General features: G+C 57.4%; 6 protein-coding genes across 6 annotated transcripts; 3 read left to right on the forward strand and 3 right to left on the reverse strand.

Moving 5' to 3' along the window:
- On the forward strand, positions 1-1680 carry N657DRAFT_608591 (uncharacterized protein). The gene is made up of 3 exons (XM_062790273.1): positions 1-464; positions 550-642; positions 709-1680. Exons 1-3 carry the CDS (start codon positions 438-440, stop codon positions 1441-1443), a joined length of 855 nt encoding a protein of 284 aa, XP_062652592.1. The 5' UTR covers positions 1-437; the 3' UTR covers positions 1444-1680.
- Positions 1681-1748: 68 nt separating this feature from the next.
- Positions 1749-3066, reverse strand: N657DRAFT_586213 (mitochondrial carrier). The gene is made up of 2 exons (XM_062789799.1): positions 2726-3066; positions 1749-2664 (listed from the first exon to the last, which is right to left on the reverse strand). The coding sequence occupies exons 1-2, from the start codon at positions 2809-2811 to the stop codon at positions 1779-1781; spliced, it is 972 nt and encodes a 323-aa protein (XP_062652593.1). The 5' UTR covers positions 2812-3066; the 3' UTR covers positions 1749-1778.
- A 553-nt stretch (positions 3067-3619) lies between these two features.
- On the forward strand, positions 3620-5637 carry N657DRAFT_639326 (uncharacterized protein). The gene has a single exon (XM_062791752.1). It carries the CDS (start codon positions 4024-4026, stop codon positions 5338-5340), a length of 1317 nt encoding a protein of 438 aa, XP_062652594.1. The 5' UTR covers positions 3620-4023; the 3' UTR covers positions 5341-5637.
- Positions 5638-6115: 478 nt separating this feature from the next.
- Positions 6116-7388, forward strand: N657DRAFT_639327 (putative 37S ribosomal protein). The gene is made up of 2 exons (XM_062791753.1): positions 6116-6440; positions 6508-7388. Exons 1-2 carry the CDS (start codon positions 6203-6205, stop codon positions 7245-7247), a joined length of 978 nt encoding a protein of 325 aa, XP_062652595.1. The 5' UTR covers positions 6116-6202; the 3' UTR covers positions 7248-7388.
- Positions 7389-8123: 735 nt separating this feature from the next.
- On the reverse strand, positions 8124-10862 carry N657DRAFT_676561 (uncharacterized protein; the record flags this gene model as incomplete). Its single annotated transcript, XM_062795904.1, has 3 exons — positions 8124-10481; positions 10547-10798; positions 10857-10862. 3 exons carry the CDS (start codon positions 10860-10862, stop codon positions 8124-8126), a joined length of 2616 nt encoding a protein of 871 aa, XP_062652596.1.
- A 433-nt stretch (positions 10863-11295) lies between these two features.
- On the reverse strand, positions 11296-11900 carry N657DRAFT_42960 (uncharacterized protein). The gene has a single exon (XM_062787333.1). The coding sequence runs from the start codon at positions 11718-11720 to the stop codon at positions 11409-11411; it is 312 nt and encodes a 103-aa protein (XP_062652597.1). The 5' UTR covers positions 11721-11900; the 3' UTR covers positions 11296-11408.
- Positions 11901-13658: the final 1758 nt, after the last annotated feature.

Raw genomic sequence — 13658 nt, forward strand, 5'->3', positions numbered from 1 at the left:
TTTGACGAATCATCACCAACAGCTGCATCGTCAGGCGGCTGAGTGAAGCCGCATCGCTGCCCGTCTGCCTACGATATTCAGTTTTGCGTTTATACCTGACGGTAGGATCGATAATAACGTGGAACATTTCTATTCCTACCTTACATAAGGAACACGAACGGGATTTCAGGTGGCTCAGATGGCTCTGGCAGTTTGAGTGAAACTACAGTACCTTACCTTACCAGGGTGTGAGGATACCAGGTTCCGTCCCTCCCCGGTATTTGCCGTATCCAGCACAAAGAACTGCAACGTCCGATCCTTGTTTCGGCTCACGCTCGCTTTCTCAACCTCCGACCTCAGATCCAAGCTCGCCGCCCACCACCAACCGGGAGCTTCCCCTTCCACTGTCACATCCTCGAGGCCTCGCGAGGGACATTTCAATTTCAATTGGGTGGATAATGGCTGCGAGGGTTCTGCTGAAACAGGTAGGTGGTCGCACCAACCTCCAGTTTTTGCATGTCTTGACTTCAGATCATCGAGTGGCTAACGGGCACACTGGTTTGGATACAGCGCGTTGCGCCGTTGACGGCTGCAGTGCTGGTAGGAAGTTTTGCGTTCTATCCTCGGACTGCGCACGCCGAAGCTCCCAACGAGCGCCAATTCGTAGGTATTCCCGGCTTTCTCTCAATGCGATTTCCCCCCGTTCTAACCCAGACCTCGGCACTCCAGTCCAGAAAGCCCATCTACGACGACGATTTCGACGCCGTCCCCTTGACGAAACCCGCATCCTCGAGTACGGTCTTCACCACTACCACCACCGCCATGGCTCTCCCAACCCCAACTCCGCCTACATCAACCGAAGAAGCCCTCCCCGCCGGCACCCCACCAGCCCCTTCGCCCTCCATCTTCGAGCCCACCACCACCAAGACCACTGCCCGCACCCGCGCCCCGACGCCAACCGACCGCCTGGCGACGCAGATCCGCCGTGCCCGCCTCTTCCTGTACTCGCAAGCGTGCGTAACCGAGGACGCCGTCAACGGCGCTATGGCTCGCGCGTTTGCGCTCGAGCAGTCCTTCACGTCGACCATCGCGTCGCTCGCGCCGCCGCGCGAGTCCGGCGAGAAGCTGATGCCCGGGCTGATCTACGTGCTGGTGGCGGGCATGGCGGGCAGCATCGTGGCGCGCAACCGCAACGTGCTGCTGCGCGGGGCGGCGCCGCTCGCGCTCGGGCTGGGCGCCGCGTGGGTGGTGCTGCCCGTCACGATGGGCAACGTGAGCGGGTTGGTATGGGAGTACGAGAAGAGGTTTCCTGCCGTTGCGGACGCGCATCTGCGGGCGAGGGAAAGGGTGGAGCAGGGTGTGTATATGGCGCGGGTGCACGCTGAGCTTGCGCAGAGGAAGGTGCATGAGGGGGTGCGGGATGCTAGGGAGGCGTTGGAGGGGTGGGTTCGGAAGGGGAAATGAAGGGGGAGGAGCGTCACTTTGGACTTTTGACTGAGGGAATCAGAAAAAGGGCGAGGACGGCCCATTGTAGTAGAGGATAGAGCGAGGCGAGCGGCAGATATCTCTGCTTGTATCATAGTAGAGATTGGACCGGACAGATAGATTTGCTTTGTCTTGATTGGTGCTGGGGCGGTAATGCCGCAGCGTTGTCGAAAGCCCATCAAAAAACTAGTGCCTATCTAGCCGCCTCAATCCGATGCTGAAATGTAAGTCTAACTAACGTTAACGTTATGCTTTTTACAATGATGTATTGTACAATCTATCGTCTAGGGTATCACTGTCACAAAACCTCGCGCTCACCAGCTTTCCTCCCTCCTCTGGCCCAGCCCCGTATAAAACCTCAACGCCCGCTCATAAGTCCACATGGTCACCGCGCTTGCCGGCGCCGCCTTGACTAAACTAACTGTCAACCCCCTGTACAGTCCCCTAAACCCCTCGTTCCTCAAAATAGTCCTCACCGCCCCAACGGTCCCGCCGTAATACTCTGGTATATTTTTATGCACGTACCTCCCCCTCGTCGGGCCCTGCACCTGAATGCGCTTGCGGACCAGGTCCAGCGGGAACGTGCCCGTCTTGGCGAGCACGCTGGCCACGGTGCCCGCCACGGCGCCGCCGCTGCTGAACGGCAGCTCCAGCCCGCTCAGGTGCGGCCGCAGCGTCTCGTACACGGCGAAGAAGACGCCCATGTAGGGCACAATCTGCGCCAGGCCAGGGCCTAGGCCGCGGAAGAAGCCGCGCGGCCCTTCCTCGCGGTGGATCTGTGCGATGGCGCGCGCCAGGCTGGTGTAGACTTTGTCATTGCCCTGGGCCGCGAAGCGCGTGCGCAGCAGGTCGAGCGGGTAGGTCGCTGCTGTGGCGGCGGCGCCGCCGACGGCGCCTGCGATGAAGGACTCGGCGGATTGGGGGAGGGTTTCTGGGCCGAGGGCGCCGTGGAGGAGTTGGGTTGTGGTGCGGTAGGTGGCGAATTGCACGGCGCTGTAGCACACATAGAGGAGCTCAGCCGGCACGTTGCCCTTCCAGAGGCCCGGGATGCCCTCATGGCGGAGGATGTGGCGGAGCGTGGGGAGCGTACCCTTGTAGATGGGCCCGCCCTGCAGGTCGCGCGTCGAGAGCGGGTCGGAGAGGGAGTGGGTTTGCAGCTGCAGGCGGATCTTGACTACGTCGAGGGGCGCAATGATGAAGCTGGGAGGGGAAGCCTTGGGTGTTAGCGGGCGATAGACTGCTGGCTTGAGGAAGTGCATACCGAGAGATCAGGCCGGCTGTGGCGCCTGCGGCCGTAACTTGCAGACGAGAGCCCTCATCTTTGAGGTGGTCGCCCTTGAACGACATTCATCCAGCTGGGGCGGTAGAGTATCCGGGTTCCGCTTAGACTGTTGGCTTAGGAATCGGACGAACCGCCAGTCGCGTCGAGGTCCTTTGCAGCTGAGACTTGACAGAATTGTTTTACGGAGTAAAAGTAATGATACAGAGTGGAAGTACAAGCAACCGCGTATGACGCTTGGCCGAGCAATTGTAAAATTGGATTGTTGATGAATACGTCTGGTATCGTTGCTATGTGCATCTCATATTCATGTCGGTTTGTTGCGGCTGCCGGATATCTTTGAGTGACGACATTGTCAATTGGATCAACAGGGTCTCGGCATCAGAACGGCAACTTCCGCTGCCACCGCCTGCATTGTCATTCATTCACAGTACGAAGTAGGTAAGAATCCCTCGCCAAGCACTCGCCCTCCAGCAACCACTTGTCGCTCCTTTCTTATTGCTGTTATCCGTTACCCTAAGAAAAGAAAAGCTAGTAAGAAACACTCGAGCAATCCTAATAGTTCATTGCCGACGAGCCGTTCCGAGCGAGCTGGTCGGGGGTTGACAACCGGTTACATGTAGCGTACTTGTCGCGTTACTTACTACGGTATCCGCAATGCCGAGCCTGTAATACAGTAAATTGCACAACTGGAGCGTCACTCCACCAGAAGGGTTCACGCTTCACGAAACTGGAAAACGCCCCGTGTTGATTGGGTTCCGTCCGCCCGAAACGCAATGTTAACGGTCTCTCCACTTCACATTGGCTGAATCCTGAAGCTGCATGTGCGGCACCTAAGCAACCACTCACAGGCAGCTTGCAGCTTATATGCCGCCGGGAATCTCGACAGCGGGGTATCAGGGGAGTCGGGGGGCTTCCATGGACTTGCCCTATTGTGCGAGAGCATTGATGACACGCAGGCTGGCTTGTTTCCTTTCTCTTTCATTTTTCTCATGTTTGCAGCCGCGTTCTTGTGCTTGAGTCTCAAGCTTGCTGGACTAAGCCTTAAAGGTTGTGCAAGTGATGAGAGAATAGGCGATAGATGACGACAAGGCGCATGTGATCCGAGTCCCGGTCGCCTGCCTAACACAACGCTTTTATCATATCTGGCCAGCCATTGTTTCCTCTCCATCTTCTGCTTTTACCTAAAGAATCACTCCGCAGTCGAGCCGAAATACCAGGCCCGCCCATTCGCGGTTTCCGAAAGCATTCGCCCGACACAAATCACACAGGCCGTGCCAATGCCTTCGTCTGATATCGCCAGTCCAGACATCGCGGCAATCATCGCGCCAGTGCTCTCAGCCCTGCCTGGTGCGGCTGTCTCAACAGAGCCTGCCACGACAGTCTTGCCATTTCTTACGCCAATCCTCCGGCAGCGGGTTCAAGTCTTTTCGTCTCCCAGCCAAGAGCCATCCGGTTCATCTCAGGGCTCGGAGCCATGGATTCGTCTCCTGACATACGACGCCGTGAAGGTCGCTCAGCTGACCAAAGTCGCCCAGAGTGGTAGCTTAGACCCCCATCCAGTGTCTGGTGAGATCGAGGTCGACTGGGATTGCGACATCGGCGTCAGGTACAAGAGGCTAGACGAAGAAACACTGCAAGCATTGGTGGTTTTGAAAGAGCTGGGCCTCTTCTTCCGGCTTGAGTACTGCATGCACGACTCGATTGATGGCGGTGCCGGATGGCGTGTTGGGGAAATCAGGGTCGCCGATTCCTCGTTCCTCATCTCCTTTGGCGGTTTCCCCGATATACGGCAAGCTGAGAAGGAGTTCCAGGCGGCCAAAGCGGCAGTCAATAGCCGGCCCATCGTCAACGGCAGCCTGGCGGCAAACAGCAGCCAAGGCAGTTGGAGTGCGCAGGACCCCGCAGATGATGAAGACGACGACGATGATTACTGGGCTCGATACGACGCCACACCGTCACGAACACCCGCCGCAAAGCACTCCCCTGCCCCTCGGGCACCTACGCAAGCGTATGGATCCAGTATCCAGCGCAGCCAGTCCGCCGAGGCTGAAGACGCATATTTTGCCCAGTACGACTCGGTCCAGCCAGCAATGGACAACCACGACCCCGACGAGCAGGCCGTTCTTGACGAACACGTTGAGTCACTTCCGTCGCTTGGGCTTGCAAAACCACAACCCGCCCAAGGCAACGGAACATCAACAACAATAACAACGACCAACCAGAAAAACACCACCAGCAACGACGGCCCGGCTCTGGCCCAGCCCATCCCCATCAAACCCAACTCGGTCCGCTCGTCGGCCTCGCACGGCAGCGGCAGCGGCAGTAGCAGCCAGGAGGAGTCGTGGGTGATGGCGCAGCCGCGGCCCGGGTCGAGCGCGAGCGCCAGCTCGTCCAACGGGTCTCAGACGGTCGCGCGGCTCGAGGGCGCCGCCGAGACGCGCCAGCAGGCCGAGTTTGGCGTCAGGCAGCACATTGCGCGCAGCATCCGCAGCCTCTTCCTACTGTCGCGGGCGTCGGGGATCGATCGGGACGAGTTTGAGAGGATGGTCCGGATGGAGTTGGATGTGCTCGGTATGGTTGAAGACAGTATTTGAGAGAGGCGGGGCTGTCTGCAGTGGCACGTGTTGGATCTATCTGTCTGTTGCTCGCATGTTATGGAGAGGGTTTGTGTTCGGTTCTGTCATTCCAGCCAAATGGGAGGTTTCGTTACTGATCTGTCTGCTCTGTTCTACCTACCTTAGTCAAGAGTGCATCTGAGATGGAGTTGTAGGAGTTCGTAGGAATATCTGGTTGTAACAAGCATTTATGTTAAGAGACATTTGGCCAAGCAGCCGTGGAACCACGAATAACTATCCAGTGAGCAAAGCATCTTGACTTGTGGAATTTGACACTATCTTATGAGCTAGGGATCAAGTTAGTGCGCAGGAAAAGCCAAAAATGCTCACAGTCAACCCCAAGTTGCGCCGCAGTGTTAAGTTCTTTTGTGTCATCGCTATGTGATATCTCCATGGTCTGTGGAATAAAACGTCGCATTCACGGTCCATGTTCGCGGAAGAAAATAACCACCACATGAGCAAGGGAACAGAAATGGAGAGACGGAGAGGAAAATAGAGAGTTAACGTGGGATAGAATAGAAACAAAATTCTGTATTCACTACCTAAGTAAGTACAGGGACATTGTCCAAAGCACCAAGTCGTATATTAAGCTCAGGGTTAGGGGTAACGCGGAGCTTCGTTCCAGAATAACTCTGCCTCAATTCTTAGGTGTCGGCTGCAACACCAAAAAAGTTCGGAAGGTTTGCAAAGAAGCGTTCAACGGGACGGAGGCCGGCACGACACGCCACCGACACCCACCCATCCACCGATAACCGCTCAGTGAAAGGAGACAGACCTTCTGCTCCTCTACCCGTCGACTTCCGGGCCTCTTACGCCTTCCCACACCACAGACCACACCATGATGCGCCCGAGGTTAAGGATACCGCTGCGGTCACGGGTGAGCGCGCCCTCCCAGTCGACCCTGCTGCCGCTGGCCTGCCGGACAAGGTCACTGCACTCGCTCGTTCCGCTCGAGTACGACTTGCAGGGCGGGGCCACCGAAAAGGGCATCGCCGACTTCCTGTCACCCGCCGCCTTCAACATCGCCTGGAATCAGTACCAGACACACCTCCTCGCGAGATTGAACGCCCTGGTAGCAGGCATGTTTCTGGAAAAAGCCGCTTTGGTTAGGGCGGGGATAAAACTAACGAGATATATTCCCTCCAGACTACCCCGAATTCCAATCCCGCCACGTCAAGGACATCATGCTCCGCACAGCCCGCGAACCCAGCATGGCGACCATCTTCAACCACGCCAGCATGATCCACAACAACCACTTCTTCTTCAAGCACCTCTCTCCCAACTCCGTCGCCATACCCGAGACCCTCCGCAGCCATCTCGAGAACTCGTTCGGCTCCATCGAGACCCTGCGCAGGGAAATGGTCTACACGGCGGTGAACATGTTCGGCCCAGGCTTCGTGTGGCTCGTCAAGACGGCGCAGCCGGGTCTCCCCGTCGCGTTCAAGGTCCTCGCCACCTACGCCGCCGGCTCCCCCTACCCGGGTGCGCACTGGCGGCGGCAGTCGGTCGACATGAACACCCTCTCCCAGCCCGTGCACCGCGAAGCCGACTCAGGCGCCGCGCAGGCGTCGGCCCTCGAGGCGGGCAAAGCCTACCTGGACGCGGCGGCGTTCGGCGCCGGCAAGAAGGACACGGCCACGGCCAAGAAGGTCGAGCACGCGCCCGGCGGCACCGACCTGCTGCCCGTGCTGTGCATCAACACGTGGGAGCACGTCTGGCTGTGGGACTACGGCTTCGGCGTCGGCGGCCAGGGCGGCAAGCTGGGCTACGCCGAGAAGTGGTGGAAGCAGATCAATTGGGAGTTGGTGCTGAAGGAGGCGAATATTCAGAGGCATCAGATGTCGGCCGGCACGGGCGCGCCGGCGGCTGCAGAGGCGGCGGCATAAAATGAAGGGGGTAATGTCTGATTCGTGATGGGGCATGAACTGTACAATATGGATTGGGAAAGCACAAAGGCCTATTTGCCGTTCCTGGGGTGCATCCGGATGTACTTGTACACAATAGACTCGTTGAGTGTAAGACGCGACATACGGGATTTCCACCTACATGGGCAAATTGCTAACTCTTATGCTGGGTTGCTTGCAGCCAGCTTTCTATCAGTGGTTTTAGACGTCTCCCATCGCGCGTCTAGGTGAGGGGCCCGAGGGAACATCACAACCATAAACGCTGCGGCTGGCATCTTGACCCCGTCTTACCAACCTGGAAGGCTTCAACTGTCAGAACTTAGAAGTGCACACGCTAAACAAGCCAAATAAGTGCATATACTTCTCATTATCAGCGTCAACTAACTTAACTAGCGCCCCTTCTTGCCCATCCAATCCATCCCCGACATCTCGTCGTCCATCAAGTGAGCGTGGATAATCCAAATATGTTGCCATATCTCAAATCTTCCTTCTAGTCCTTCAAATCATTTCCCTCTGGCCAAGGCATAAACAAACGCCAAACCACGCCAGGTCATGCAGTAGGATATTCAGAATGTTGGTCGGAAGTGAACAAGAACAGACAATAGCAAAGCAAAGCAAACGGAGATGAGAACAAAGGAGAGGTGGGAAGGAAAAAGCCAAGCAACCAAGGTATCATCGCGACAGACCGAAAACCAGAATCCAACAAAGACGAAGTGAAACGCATATGGAAGGAAATGAAATAAATCGACCCAGAGAACGAGGTGAGAGTGGACCAAGAGAAAAAACCGCAAGCGTCTGCAACACCCTCAGACTGAGACCAGCGCCCAACATCCACCTCACACCGCACCATCAGCGCCCCTAAATCATATTCCCATTCACACTCACCTCAAATCCCTCCCCCTTCTGCTTCTTCGCCTTAGCCAGCATCAGCTCCCGCATCCAGTCAATCCTCTCATCCCTGCTCTTGACAGCGAAATGATGAGCTTTGCCGGTGCCATTGACGGCGCCCTCGATCGGCGGCGGCGCAAACAGCCCGGCAGCACCGTCCTTCGCCCCCGCAGCGCCCGGCACACCGCTCTCCCTCTTCCTTAACTTGACGCCTCCCTTGGCGTCCTGCGGAATCAGCTGGAAGCTGAAGGCCGCCACATCCCCGCCCTTGGCCTTGGCGTCATCGCCGCTGCCGCGGCGGATGTGCATGGCCTTGAAGGCAGCGTTGAGCTTGGAGCCGCTCGCCATGCCGCTGCAGGCGATGGCGTAGTCGTCAATGTCGATGTACTCGAGCGTCTTGTTGTTGGCCGTCGCCGCGTCCTTGTGCATGGTCAGGCGGGTGCCGCGTAGCGTGAAGAAGTGCTCGTGCCACTCGTGCCGCAGCATCTTTGTCTTGCGCTTGCGCATCAGGCCCTGGTACGAGATAGCCCCGCCCCCCGTCATGTCGACCTGCGGCTTGTCCGAGATGGGCGAGAGGCGGCCGTTGATGTTGACTGTCCGGACGGAGCCCGAGCTGGTGGTACTGCTGGGGCCGGTGGTGGTGGCGGCAGTGGTGAAGGTTATGGGTGCCGAACCTGGGACTGGCGGAATCGCCTTCTCCATGGTTGGGCGCTCGGTCTGTGTCCAGGGGTATTGTACGCGCGGTGGTGGCTGGAGGGGCCGCGGGCCGACCCGTTGAGAGAAGGACCGGCTGGGGCCTTGGGTTATGGGCGTAAGGGTCGAGTTCTCATCCAGAGCGGGCAGGACTGGGAAAGATGGGCGGCGGATGGTGTTGCGAGACATGGACCGAGGAGGAGCAGGATTATGGCGGTAGTTCATGTCTGGCGGGACTGACTGAGAGAAGTCCCGAGAAACCGGCGGGAGCTGCGTCACGTCCGTCACGGTAACAGGAACATCCATCATGGAGAACGGGGTGCCGAACCGATACGGAGCCGTCGGGGTAGGAGTGCCCTCATCGGACGAAGGACTCAACTCCCGAAACGACGGGATAATCTGTGATGAAGGGCGGGCAGACCGTGCTTGCGCCGACTGTGGCTCCCGCCTTGGCGGAGCAACCACCGGCTGGGACGGGATAGCGAGCTTCGGAAGGCTTTTGAGCCCTGCGTGTGGCGTCTTCTGGTTTCCCTGTGGGACGATCTCGAAAGGCGGCGTGGGAGGAACCTCGCTGGAGGCATTCAGGTGCGGTCGCTGAAAATCCAGGAACTGCTTGACGTTCTCCTGCGGGTCTCGCGCCTGGATGTTGCGCAACGCCGCTTCTTGAAGATACTGGAGCGGTGGCAGGGCTCCCGGGCCCATGATATCCGAAGACGCAACCACGGATGGGACTGCGTCTGAGACGGGGCGGAAGGAGTCGTCGCTGGGCACTATCGCCTCGGCAGTCTCCGGATTTCCAGGGTCGCCCGCGATCATGATGATACCCCTATCCCCGCTGATAAAGGGGTGCTCTTTCTTGAACGTCTCCATTAACCGCTGGTACCGCTTGAACTTGGCGCAGTTCTCGCCCTTGGAGCAGTTGTGAGGCTTCGGGAGGACCTGCTCGATGCCCACAATAGACACCGACTCGAGTGGTGAGACGATATCGTTTATCTTTGCCCGCGGCTTCTGTCTCCGGCTGCCGGTGCTGCTCCCCTGCCTCCGTAACTCCTTCTTCACCTTCTTATCCGGTTCGTCTTCGATGGGTGTCTCGGGCATGGGCTCCGGCTTCTTAAGATCCCTCATTCTGTGAATCTCTTCCCAGATCTGTGTCCTCACTCCAAACGAAGAAATGCCGAGCTCCTTCAGGTCCTCAAATTTCAGAGTGATCAGGATGGCGCCGTTGATATCGTTCTCAACAAAGCGCTCCGACGCGCTCAGCTCAACGCCAGCGTTGAGCATCCGCTGGGCAACCATCTCTGGAGTCCACTCAGGCAGGGTCGAGGTATCGAGTTCTACGTCAGTAAACTGGAAGGGACCAGTATCGCGTCGCTTCTTGGGGAGGGATGTACGATGGACATTGTCGAGGTGGAAATCCATCATGTGCGGTTCCTTTGGCGTGATGGGAGAGAGAGAGAGCGCATGCTGAAGCTCAATCGAATGCGCCGACGACAAGGAGCTGCGAAACAGGTGAGGCCCCCTAGGTCCCTCGACTTGCTGCTTGTCATTGTCGAATAAGAACGGGCGCTGTCGCAGTGAGCTCGGTGTTTGAGCTTCGTCGTACGTTGACAGTGTCGTGAAGCTCGGTTGTCCGGACTGTGTCACAAGTCAGCATGCTACCCCTGAGCTGACTGCTTATGTCTTAAGAGGAGAGAACGCACCGAGCCAATACTGACGCGGGGAGAGCACTCGCCATCCTCGATCCCCTCCAGATCCCCAAATTCGCTGTAGACGTCCGAGTCGTCCTCATGATCATCCCCGTGCTCAATCTCGGTATCCGACTCCATGAACTCGGTGTATACAGAAAACGGCCGGTCCTTGACCCTGGATGCGGCGAAAAACATATCCCGCGCCCGACCCTTCTCTTTCATTTCTTGATATGGCCGCTCCATGGCGGCGTATTGTACTGTTTCCTGTAGCACTGTTAGTACCTCAACTGATTCCAACCTCCCTATTGCCCAGCAAGCTTACCATCATGATTGATAGATATATCGGCCTGAGGCCGGCTTCTTGTATTGCTGATGCCGTTGCCGGCGACCTCTAGTCTATACCCACAGCCGAGGGGGAAAGAGCGTCTTCAGGTTGTAGGGGCTATAGTTGGTGCTGCTACCGCCACTTCCATGAATAGACAGTACGAGGCCAGCTTCGCATACCCGCTCTACAACTGCCGAGAGGCAAAACCAAGAGTAGAGGGACCGGATGGTGGGGCGGCGGGCGGGCGCCTACTGTTGATTATGTATGGGAAAGAGCGCGATGGCAGCAGTACCCAAGATAGTTATGCGCAAGCGCCGGGATAGGAGGGAAACGATTGCAAGTCACAAATCCCGATGTGATCAACAGGGACGGTACCGCATGGAATGGCCGACAGCGGGCAAGTGCGCTTGGGAGTGGAAAACCGGAAAGGTCCCTTGAGAGGTGCGTGGCCGGCAGGGTCCAGGGCCAATATGTGTGATATTGGGGGATGAGGGAGGGGAACGGGGCGCCGTTGCCGGGTGCTTCGAGCTCGATCACAGTGAGCCCGGTTCAACCAAAGTCAGGTCTCCGGCACTTGCAGAGCACTTGCAGCAACTGACTTGGGCCGGCCAGTCTCTGCCATGGTGCAGCACGCTGGCCTGCCCAGGGTGGTATAATAATAGCAGTGTGGGTGTGCGAAAGACGTGAGACACTGCACGAATTCAGGCCGAGCGAGCGGTAAGTCGGTCGAGGGTCGAGGGCTGGTTGGGCAGCTGTGGGATGGCCACTGCTGCTGCATTGCATCCATGCGAGACTCGAGCGAGTCGAGGTGCAGTGCCCGTGGTTGCGAGTGGTCAAGGTGGTGCTAAGCATGGGGGCCATGTCTGAAGAAGTGGGGGAGTTTTGGCTGGGGTTTATGCTGCCAAGATGCGACGAGGCGGGACAAAAGGGCCGCCTGCGAGTCTCATTGGGCTGAAAATCCTGCCGTGCCTGCCATTATCGGACGGCCCCATCGTCTGATTGGTTAAAATTGAAGAAAATTCAATTCGAAAAATAGACGGCCTAAGCGCCCAACTCCGCGCGCTAGCCCGATTAGACAGCTGTGAAGGGCCTGTCCTTAGAAGTCAAGGCGATGGCGGGAAGGAACCGGGAAAGGCCTTGGCCAGTCGATCTACTGTGTACTCAAGCACCTCGCTGACTGTCCCGTTTCAGGAGTTCGAATGGCACCGCCGCTCACCGACCTTCTACATAACCTGGACCCGCCCATTACTTGCGTCTGTTCATCAGGTCGAAATTGGGACCGCCGGTCTCTGCAGTCGGTCGTTCGAGGTCAGGCTCGTGGTTCTTGCGCCTCATTTTGCTCTATGTGAGGCCGGGCCTGGAGGGAGCCCAAGTCACCTGAGCTACGGAATGAGGCACGCCGTATGGTTCAAACCTTGTCGACGGCTTCTCGAGACCGGCGAACACTACCGTTGTTGCACAGCCCGAGACCTGCTTTCGCGTCTCGCACTATCGCGGGGCCGAACAGGCTACATCTCTCCATGTGCCAGTGTGTGCGCTGTGGCCGTCATTCAACTACCCCGGACCCTTCCGAGCCTAGTAAAGCCCAACTAGGTTGACAACAAGAATCCACCATTCAATTTGGCCGTCCGAGAGATCATGATCGACAGCTGGCACGGCGTTGTTCGTTCGGCCGCGGAAGTTGCGGTCACCATGGGACGGTCCGGATGACGTTGGAGTTATCAATGTAAGGTAAGGTTAGTTCCGGCCACCTCAGGCCGAGGCAGGTTTGTGGCGTTGCGGAGATCGAATTCCAAATGCACACGACCGTCCATGCAGGCTAGACATGGCCGGGTTCCCCGCCTTGAATTACTAACTCTGGCGGAGGAGGCAAGGCAAATATGACCTCGAGGAGGCACATGATAACGACGACATGCCCTGTTCAGCGCGGCTTTTGACCAGCCAGAACTGAGATGAGATGGCTTGGGAAGTGGGCGTTTGCGGTGAGCTCATAATCGGCGTCAACATCCGTTGGCGGCGGTGCCCAGCCGTCCAGTTTCGGAGAACACCGGGAGAGCACAGTTTCGCAGCAGAGCAGCTTCCGTCGCACAGAAGCAGGTCCTGTGCGCCAAGTCCGACATCATCGCGAGCTCACTTCCATATTCGGCAACCAGGATCCTTCTGCAGTCGTTTTGTCTCCTTGAAATGCACTATCAGCCCACACTTCTGCATCCTTCATGGCAATTCCCCTTGTGCAAACATGTTATCAACCTCACCGGAACTCTTCTCTCAAACCATATCGGACCATAAAAGCCGCACAGGACATGGTTACGGATAGCGTGTGATGCTTCCCCACTGCGGAACACTCACCCCTCATTGAACCCCAGTTCAAGATCAACTGTTACTGATGGCGGGGTATCCATTACATGTCGAGTCACCTTGATGCATTGTCCCACGTGGGACACCGCAAACTGAGTGCTTGTGTACTGGAAGCTTGCTTGGAAGGTAATTTGCTGTTTTCGAAGAACATTGTGTGGCCTTCTGTGATTCAAGGCAACGGAAACCCAATCAACAAGTCGACCTCGTGCGATTCAGGGGGTCGTTCCGGTCCACGGCTACCTGCACCGATAGACTTACACAGATGGCTCTTTCGCGGTTCTGGAAAGTCGCTGGAAGGGAAGAGGATTGTGTCACTGGCCGTGTGTGTAAGACTTCAGCATGCCATTCATGTGTGGGAGTCAACGGTCGGTTTCGGCTATGGAATGCACTCAACGGCTCGCTGCATTTGTCCCCAAGTTGGCTGACCACTCGGACGTTGCC

This window comes from Parathielavia appendiculata (assembly GCF_033297405.1).
Source record: "Parathielavia appendiculata strain CBS 731.68 unplaced genomic scaffold N657scaffold_1, whole genome shotgun sequence".
Classification (NCBI taxonomy): domain Eukaryota; kingdom Fungi; phylum Ascomycota; class Sordariomycetes; order Sordariales; family Chaetomiaceae; genus Parathielavia; species Parathielavia appendiculata.

Excerpts from the sequence above, each read along its gene's own strand:
- N657DRAFT_608591 (XM_062790273.1), top strand. The coding sequence starts at position 438 with ATGGCTGCGAGGGTTCTGCTGAAACAG. Across the intron at positions 465-549 it reads CGAGGGTTCTGCTGAAACAG|CGCGTTGCGCCGTTGACGGC; the intron begins GTAGGTGGTCGC and ends GTTTGGATACAG. Across the intron at positions 643-708 it reads CTCCCAACGAGCGCCAATTC|TCCAGAAAGCCCATCTACGA; the intron begins GTAGGTATTCCC and ends TCGGCACTCCAG.
- N657DRAFT_586213 (XM_062789799.1), bottom strand. The coding sequence starts at position 2,811 with ATGTCGTTCAAGGGCGACCACCTCAAAGATGAGGGCTCTCGTCTGCAA. Across the intron at positions 2,665-2,725 it reads ACAGCCGGCCTGATCTCTCG|CTTCATCATTGCGCCCCTCG; the intron begins GTATGCACTTCC and ends TTCCCCTCCCAG.
- N657DRAFT_639326 (XM_062791752.1), top strand. The coding sequence starts at position 4,024 with ATGCCTTCGTCTGATATCGCCAGTCCAGACATCGCGGCAATCATCGCG.
- N657DRAFT_639327 (XM_062791753.1), top strand. The coding sequence starts at position 6,203 with ATGCGCCCGAGGTTAAGGATACCGCTGCGGTCACGGGTGAGCGCGCCC. Across the intron at positions 6,441-6,507 it reads ATTGAACGCCCTGGTAGCAG|ACTACCCCGAATTCCAATCC; the intron begins GCATGTTTCTGG and ends TATTCCCTCCAG.
- N657DRAFT_42960 (XM_062787333.1), bottom strand. The coding sequence starts at position 11,720 with ATGGCCCCCATGCTTAGCACCACCTTGACCACTCGCAACCACGGGCAC.